This window comes from Amblyomma maculatum, chromosome 3, assembly GCF_055883805.1.
Source record: "Amblyomma maculatum isolate TAMU_Amacu chromosome 3, ASM5588380v1, whole genome shotgun sequence".
NCBI classification, from domain to species: Eukaryota; Metazoa; Arthropoda; class Arachnida; order Ixodida; family Ixodidae; genus Amblyomma; species Amblyomma maculatum.
The window spans coordinates 41782871-41792390 of NC_139346.1; the positions used below are offsets into that span (position 1 = coordinate 41782871).

At 40.0% G+C, this 9520-nt stretch overlaps 1 protein-coding gene and 1 long non-coding RNA gene across 2 annotated transcripts; one reads left to right on the top strand and one right to left on the bottom strand.

The window, feature by feature from the left end:
- Positions 1 to 595: 595 nt before the first annotated feature.
- Positions 596 to 6623, top strand: LOC146194643 (uncharacterized). Its single transcript, XR_014705892.1, has 3 exons — positions 596 to 663; positions 5732 to 6048; positions 6598 to 6623. It is a non-coding gene; the product is annotated as an uncharacterized LOC146194643 (long non-coding RNA).
- Positions 651 to 8810, bottom strand: LOC146194644 (uncharacterized). Its single transcript, XM_084597485.1, has 5 exons — positions 8621 to 8810; positions 2634 to 2687; positions 2196 to 2249; positions 1068 to 1281; positions 651 to 829 (listed from the first exon to the last, which is right to left on the bottom strand). Exons 1-4 carry the CDS (start codon positions 8670 to 8672, stop codon positions 1085 to 1087), a joined length of 357 nt encoding a protein of 118 aa, XP_084453611.1. The 5' UTR covers positions 8673 to 8810; the 3' UTR covers positions 651 to 829; positions 1068 to 1084.
- Positions 8811 to 9520: the final 710 nt, after the last annotated feature.

Below are 9520 nucleotides of genomic sequence, written 5' to 3' on the forward strand. Positions count from 1 at the left end.
GAGTATTTTCTTTACGAGTCCGGAATACGAGCTTCGAAAGCGCGTAAGCCATGAATAACTAAGGAATGACTAAAGGCGCTACGAATTGCACTTTTTAAGCGCTTTCTGAAAACAAAAGTTATTGACGATCTAAAGAAGTTTAAATCTGCGAGAAATACGGCTACTAGAATCAATCCGCAAGTCAAAAGAAACTACATGAGTAACCAACTTAACGATGGTATAAAAGCACTCTGATATTGTCAGGGGTAGGCTCAAAAACTTCAGCTTAAAACTCACGATTCTAGTAGATGAAATATTCACAGATGGCGCTCACTTGCCATATGAATTTTGAGCATACGGTATTATTGGATATGGGGGATATGTGTCATATGGGACATATGGGGAGTACGGGTGATATGTGCAATATGGGCATATGGCCGATATGTGTGATATGGGTATATGGGCGATATGTGTGATATGGGCATAAGGGAATTATGGGTGATATGGGCATTATGGGCAATATGGGCAATACGGGCATTATGGGCAATACGGGCATTATAGGTGATTTGGGCAGGAAGGGTGACGTGAAATCCACAGCTATATAATTTCTTTTCAGGTGGTGACATTTGAGCAGGTGTCTTACATTATACAATAAGAGAAGGCTGGTAATGACTGAAATTTTCGGTAGTATTTATTTGGCTTCTAATATACATGACATATGAAGTTTCAAGCTTGCATTTTTCATCTGTTCGTCTTTCAGCATTTCTGTAATATATCTTTAGTTTCTGCATGCACTTGCTTGGAGGCAGCTGATCAATAGCATTCCTGCTAATATATGCGACAAATCCATCTGGAAAGCAACAAGTGAGAAAAAAGTCCGAAGAGAAGAAATGGTCAATTTTATATCATTGTAAAAATAAATTATTGAAATCAGTCAGGAAACACCAAAACAATTCACAGCAATATAAAAGAAATGGAATTGAACACATGAATTCTCCACAAATGTGAAGGATGTTGAGCTGTGTTTATGTAAAACAACATGAACTTGACTGAAAAAAAGATAATTAGATCACAATTGAAGGACTCACTTGTTACAGCTGCCAATTTATGATAGGTCAGGGCTTTTTTGGAGGCTGAATGGACTAGAGTTCGGAAAGCGGCGACACGGGGCCCCTATCACACTCCTGTTTCTGAGACACAGGCAGCCTTCACTGGTTCTTTGAAAAACAGAGAATCCTTGGGCAGCGTCAGGAGCCACTGCCATCTCTCTACAGGAATGTACACACAATTGCCAAGGTGAACCTGCATGGAACAGAGAAAAGCATTACCCTCCGCATGCATGCAAAAATAAAATATGGACAATAAAGGATAAAATATGCACTTTAAAGAACCCTTAATCGAAAGGCAATTTCTCTTAATATATCTTGCAAGGATATTTACCAGTCATGAGGCAGTTATAAATATTTTTCTAAGTTATACATGTTATGACAATCTGATTAAGCTTTGTATTGTTCACCAATTTAATGTGTTTTGAAAAAAGATGTAAAACAGATGAATCTTCGGTTAAAAAAATCACTCTACTGGCACTTTTTGGTGTCTGATAAAAACCTTTGTTCACAGATTGTCTGCAAAAAATTTCAGTGTGAAAACATAATTTAACTTTTCATTAGACTAGAAAATTCAGAGGTGTTACATGATAGCACCTTTAAAGAAAATTGGCTTTGAACATTTCAGTAAAAACCACAAAGATTTTGGAAGAAATCGCAGACCATAGAAAACACAAACTGGTACATTTGTAGTATCAAATGACTCGTTATTTTCGATATTAATAAACAAAATAAATAATCCTCTATGCTTTCCTTGTTACGAGCGGCAGTAGGCTCACCTTGTATGCGCCATACAATGAGCCGCTTATGTCCCTACAGTTCGATCACTAGCCAAGTAGTGATTTAATATAGGTTATATAGTAAATGTGGTGAAATAAGTAATTATTTCCATGTGTACCCAAGCACATGGTAATAAGCAACAGTAAAAACATGAATGAATACATAGACTTCTTGACCTTTCTTTCCCAGTTTTTAAGTGAGATGGCATAGCAAGAAACACAAAACAAATGTTAAAAGGTGTTTTTCTGGGTCTTATGGTCTCCTCCTTACGTATTTCTGTCTGCACAGTTGGACAAGTATAAGAGTGGTAAACATATGCAATTCCCCTACCTGGTCGTTTACTGTTGCCAGTACAGGTACCTGGTCCCCAGGCACATTCGAAACCTACAAGGAGAGAAAAATCAGTGAAACACGTACCAAACTGAAATCCGAAGTCACACATGTTTATAGATGGGCCACAGTAGAAAGGTAAAATGAACAAAAAAAGATATTGCTCTTGGTTTTGATGTTAGCTATGTGTTGTCTACAGCCACGAAGAAAAGCCACCCTTACAACTCTGATGTGCAAGCAATAGTAAAAACATGAATGAATGAACACATAGATTTCTTGGCCAATCCTTTCCAGTTTTTAAATGGGATGGCATAGCAAGAAACATGAAACAAAGTGAAGCAGTGCACATTAAAAAGAGTTATAAGTTAATCTGGGTGTTATGACTTTGTTAGGTAGTTGTGCAAGCATAGGAGTTGAAAGCATATGTGATTCCCCTACCCGGCAGTTTGCTGTTGCCAGTACAGGTACCTTGTCCCCAGGTGCATTCAACACCTACAAGGAAAGGAAAAGCAGTGAAACAACAAACTGAAATCTGAATTCACACATGTTTATTTATAGATGGGCCACAGTAGACATGAAAGATGAACAAAAAAAGACAATCCTTTTGATATGGATAAGGTTAGCTATTTGATTTCTACAGCCATAAAGAAAAGCCATCCTTACTACTCTTTTGTTTGCATATTTTCAGTGCATTGTTCGCACTGTTTCCTAAAGAGCTAGAAACGGAAGGGATCTGTGTAAGTAGCAAACAGCTTAATGAATAGATCAGTGGTTATCGGCAATGGATGGGTTGGAGACCTCTTGTGAACCACTGAAAGTTGACTGTAGAGGGGGGTAGGGATTCTTGTGAGGACTGTTGTTGCTGCAGTTCCAAGAGATCAAACTGGGATAGGGTCCATACTAAAGTGACCTCTAAAAATGTGCACTTGATAAGCCAGTGGGCCACAGCTGCAGAGGACATAGACAGAGGCAGCATGTCAGTATGTATGCTGCTGGAAAAGACTGAACTCCTTCCAACACTGCGCTGCTCAATCTCCCACCCCAAATGTTTTGCCTGCAGCCCATCCAGCAGTGCAGCAAGAGCTCGAGTTTAACCGATGCCTGCATCAACAAAAATCCCTCTCTCGTATGCAGACTCTCAATTTCCATACTCCTCTCCTGTGTCTTTGCCTTTGAGAAACAAGTTGGCTTTGAACCTCCATGCTTTTAATCCTGCAAAGCTGTCTTGCCAGGCCAGAGCACAGATCTATTGCATAAACTTTCTTTTTGGGGGGGAGATGTGTGTTTGCAGGCCCTCAAAATATTTTTGCGGACCCCCATTTGAGGAACACTGGAATAGGCCATCTGGAATACTTCCACCAGATTCCAACTTATCTTTTTTTTTTCCAACTTACCTCTTATACTGCTGTCAGCCTTAATGCTCACTAATAGTTTTAAAAGCCATGCAGATGCACAGTGGCAATATGGTAAACTATAGTAGTCGTTGAGCAGTGGATATGCATAACATGCACAACTACAGCCAAGATTTAAAATCAAAAGGCACTTCAGAGACAACTGTACTGGATGTTTCATGTTGACATAGACTACTGTAACTTAGGGTAATTTTTAATTCCCCATTAACTGACTTATTATGTAAGCTTAATCACTGAAAGTTGTAAATATTTGCTGCAGAGCCAGAGTGGGATATGCAAACTTGTATAGTGCCAGTGAAAACCAATCATTAAATTGTTTCCTATATTATATTTCTCATGCAGTACTTTCTTGCATTCTAAAATTCACAGAATGAGAAACAAAAGCCATGTGACCAGATGCTTATGCCAAGCTCCTGTGCTGCTCTCAAGCATGCAGTGACTGACTGGGATTCCTGCTTTTTACTGCACAATGGCACAATGAATGTTCCTGACCGAGCATTTCAAAGGAGAATGAAAATGCTCTTTTTTTTTTTGTAGTCAGCAATGGTCAGTCATTGCGGCATGCATTTGCACCTTCACATGACACAGGCTAGAGATCCAAATATATACAACACTGTTGCGTCACCATGCCTACAGTCGTACTGCTGCCAACCTTGCCCACTCATTACATATTCTCGACAGCTGCATAATAGCAAAGCTCAAGCGCCCAATCAAGTGACCTTTTCTTTCATATTTTATAGGCTTTAAAATGCAAAAAAAAAAGAAGTTTGTGAAGCATACCGTGCAAGAAACAATTTAATAGGTGTTTTCTGAAGTTCTTATAAAACCTTGCATATCTCACTTGGGGGCTGCAGGGAATAATGTAGGAGTTAAGCAAATAAAATCAGGTAAGGGCAAAATAACCTTTTTGAAATCCTAGCTCAAGTTGCTTGGAAAGCTTGTATAGCAGAAGCACTGAAGGAAGTCATACACTGCAAGTCCCACACTGAAGACCTATTAGTGATAGAACGTTCTGCTCAGCAAAACTGTTTTAATGCTTCAAAGTTTGGCACTGCCTACGGAAAGTGATAGCAGATTGACAAAGAATGATGATATGGACTTCTTATCAGCATCAATTTTACAGCAAAGTTGGCACAGCCCAGTGATCTCACAAGCTGTATTTGTCAGGTTTGCAGCTACTATACAGCAATTATGGCACAAAGCTCATATCTGGATGTCAGAAGCAACACTAAAAGTGTGAAGTGCATGCACACTGGATGCAACAAAAGGAGCATTCGTCTATTTTCATTGATACTCTGAAGAGGAGTCATTTTGACAGCTGAATAAAAATTGGTTGAAAGCATTGTGTACACATAGTTGAAATCAAAATGGTACATGATGGTTTCACTTGCAACTGCAGTCTGCTTAGTTAGGAAGCCAGACCACAGACCATCTATACAAGGCCATCACTTCAGCTGAGCAGGCAATGTCCTTGAAGTAATTAATGAGCCACATTTACAGCACCACAGCATTATGCTGTGGAACAAATCCTAGCATTCAACTGCATTGTCTAGGGCAATGTGCTTGTTACTTGCTTTTATTCTTATACAGTATTGCTTCAATGAGAACACAGACTAAACCTGCTGTAAAATGTCACTTCCTTTGCTTTGTAGACAAGCTCGATCACGTCTATGCCCTACAAAGTTAAGTCAGTGTGTGTGCCAGAAGCTTGAGGTCATGAGTAGTAGACATGGGCATGTTCCTGTTTTCTCTTTGCCAGTGAGCTGCAGTTTACTGATAGCATGAATAAACTTTCTCTTCATCAATGAGTTCATCTGACCTAGCTTGATGCTTTTTTTATTATCGGTGCAGCGCATTCACGACGAGGACGAGAGGAGACACAGACATCTGAGCGTAAATGCACTGCACCGATGTCTAACCAGCATGCCCAAGCATCTACTATGTCTTCATTTTTTTGCTTGCACCCAGGTTCCTACTTTCTCAGATTCACTCAACTATTGCTGCTCTAGCTCTTCATTTCATGTAATATCTTGCAGGAAACACTAAATGTTTAAATATACACTGCACCAGTAACAAAAGTAAAAATATAAAGGAAACTAAAAAAAAACGATGTTTTAATTGCAGCATTGACTATGACAAGGTGTGATTTGACAAATTTCGCCGCAGTCATTGATTTAAAAGGAGGAAACCTATGATGCCATTGGGAATTCTAAACTGGAAAGTGGTCACCTCTCAAAAATGCCACAACCACATGACAACTGGTAATGTGGCTAACTTGCCACTTGCGAGTTTTTGCATCAAAAGCTGCCTTCACTTCGGGCTTCGGCCCCGTTAGCATTTTTTGTGCGATGTTGGTTTTTGTGCCCTGGCCTTTAACTTTTTTTCCAGATTTTTCATGAAAAAAGAAACATGTGGCTACTGAGATTATATCTACTTTGTAGGTGCGTTTGCACGTTGATGCCCTTCTGTCAAATGTAAAGCGCGAATCAAAACATCCAAAATCATGTTGAAAGTTCAGCACATTTGTGTAAGTGTATCTCGTCCTTTTGTCCTTGTCTGCCAGCACTGCAATACCATAATGCTCGATAACCACTAACTAGCCCAGCAACATATCCTGCATTAGTTTTAATAGTGCTGATTGCACAAATTCAGTGATTTTTGCAATTGTTTCAGTTTCATGTTTTAAAATTGGAAAGTGGATCAGCAGGCCATGCAAATTTCAGCCATCACAGCTTGCAACATTCTCGGAGCTGGATTAACAGAAATAAGGGCCCTAGGCTAGAGTGCATGCCACCTCCCCCCCCCCCCCCCCAATTTGGAAGTCCCTCCTATCACTTCCATATTATACTTCTGTAAATACCCCATTTCATTTTACCCTACACCAAACTAAAAAAAAAAAAACAAGGTGTGATTACTGTGATTGGCACGAGAGTGATGGATTATTTTTAGAAAAAGACCTCCCGAGTGAAGGGGAATTTCTGTTTTTGCAGCTCCACAAGGTCTGACAAAGGCAAAAGCTAAACAAAGTAAGATCAGGTGGGGGCCCCATCTCTTCATTCTGATTTTCTCTCTTCATATCTGTCACTCAACATTCAATACTTTGTGGTTCGGGCTCCCTTCTCACATCCTCGGAGATAAGGTTCTGTGCTTCAGCATCCTTAGCCCCCACCTTTATCCAGTGCTACATTCTATCCTATTCCGTACACACAACTGTCACAAATTTCTGTACAAAAAGACATGAAATACAACTAAAGAGTGCATTTTTAGTACACACAATGACAGTTGTAGTTTCGAAGCGTGCCGTAAGAGTACGTAATTTTCAATGCAGCACACATTCTTCAACAGTACCTAGTACTATTTAGATATTCATACTCTCTCTTGCAATACGGCCCCCTCTAGTGACATCAACATCTACATTTACACCATAAGACAACAGAGACAGTGCCACTGCTTGGCATCATCTGTGTTCGCTCCAAATGTGCAAAGTGATCTTGGGTGCCGCCGGCACCTCTTGTGCTGGATGGACAAACCAGAGGCTTAGGCTTTAGGCTGTGTGAATCAGCATCATAGGAAGCAGTTACTGCCCTTATTCATCTCACAATTTCTGCATGTATTATACTTTCAAAATGTAGACACAACAGTTTATATGCTGCAGGAACACAAGTAAATCGATGCCTACAATAAGAAATCATATTGCCTAGAACAGCTGCAAGGTGAATACAAGTACAGTAATAAGGTAGAAAGTTGGGCGAGTTGGTATATAGACATGGTTGAAAAAATCCATTGCACTAAAAAAGATGACGTCTAAACGCTTAAAAAACAGGACAAGCGCAGACTCACAACTATGGTTATTTGACTAAACAGATGAGATATATATGCAGAGAAACAAACAGATGCACCTGCGCAGAATCACCAGACAGTAAAAAAAAAAAAGATTATGTTTCGAATTTTATCTAGGTATAAAAATGCACACTCTGCTAGGGAGACAAAGGCTGGGTGATGCATCTAGCACCTTTTTTCCTGATACAGTAGGCCTTCTTAAGTTCTCATGTTAGCCTATCTCGATGATGGAAAAGAATGCTAGTTTGTGAGAACTGCGGATAGCAGCCTTGTCTATCTTTATCACCATTCTTATTTTTTCCTTCGTTGCATTTCCTACAATGCACAGCCACGTGCAAGTAAGTGTCAGACAATATGACCTCCAAATGCTCCTTCAGACATACATTTATACATCGGCCCATCTGGCCAACGTACACCTTACTGCAAGATAAATGGAACTCATACACAACCGCACATGCAGGGGACTTGCCATGATCTGTGCCTAATAGTAAACTGAAATGGGCCAATACTGTGGGACAAATCAATTTTTTTCTGTACACAGGCAAATCTGGACAATTTGAAGGGTGCAGAACAAACCACTGTAATCTCATAACAATGGGCGACATTCTTTATGTTATGAGAGAGTTGTGCTTATAAGGTATGATCTATGTTTAGAGTGTATAGTCGTGGTGTTTTTTAGCACAGTGGATTTTTTCAACCAAGTACAGTAATAACTGACTGCGATGATGCCAATAGAGACCTTATTCCCACAGCTAATATCACTGATTCACCAAAGTTGCTGGCTACACTCAAGGTCGGTGAACACAGATGGTGCCCAGCGGCGACTATGTCTCTGGTGTCTTCCGGTGTAACTATACATTTTTGTCGATTTCTGACATTTTTGTTAGAAAACATTGCTTGCTACAGGCAAAATGACAACAAAGTTTGAAACAAGACTCCAAGCACAAATAGTATTTTGGCCTGTCCAAAATTGAACACATTAAAATTATTGGTTAGGTAATGACAGGCTATTACAGCATGTTACAGAGACGTACACCCAGCTATATATAATGCAGATTACTGTCAGCACATATCAAACAGAATGCTTATAATTCTGCGCTTACATCACTGCATTTAAAACTTAAAAACAAACCATTTCGCTTAAATTTCAAAAGAAAAGTGTTTATAACTTGCCAAATTTCTTGTGCAGCAAATCCTGGAGGCGGCTATCTTGATCTTCAACCATTTCAGCTTCTCCTCCAGCTTTCTGACCTTTCTTCGCAGGGACTTGCTATTTTCTTGCTCTTTCCTTAGCAACCATCTCTCAATAAGCTCATCACCCGAGCTTTCAGGCCATGGGAGTCTTGTCCGAGAAGGAGCAGATTTTTTTTTACTGCGTTTCACCTTCAGAATACAGAAAGTATAGATTAGCAAGTACCATCTTCAAGCATCCATGCAGCGTCTGAGCAAATAAAAGCATTAAGGCAAAATTCACCAACTTACTTTATCAAATAATCACCACAAACATTTTTGCCCCCAACACAAATACCTACATGTGTTATCTATAGTAATCCAAGATCTTGATCTGGCTGGCAGAAGTGCTGGCTCATGGCATCAGTGCCTCTGCCAGCATGGCGTCTGGACAAATGCACCCCCCCCCCCTACTGGGATGAGCAAGTTTGGCTCCATAAGATAAAAAAAAACATCCTGCCATCGCCCATGCACTGATGTGACATTCCAATAGGATCTGTTTTTCTATAGGAGAATTGCGCTGCGTTTGCAAACTACTTGCAAAAAAGGCCCTGAGAGACACTGCTCAAGGGGACCTTTTTTCTCATTCCTGCAGTAGCTAACAAAAATGCAACAAGACTGCAAAGACATGAAGCAACGCATGAAACAATGCCGAAGTATCAAAATCACCTAACAGCAGCAATACATTTCTAGTAGGTGCACTGGGTGCATGCTGATCTGTGCCTTTACAATAATGGGCCACCACTGTAATGAAGAACTCAAGTTGCTTTATTTCAGATATGAAACTGGAGAAAGCAAAAACATGCATCCACAGTACAAGTGGCATGGTGATCAGAGACATTT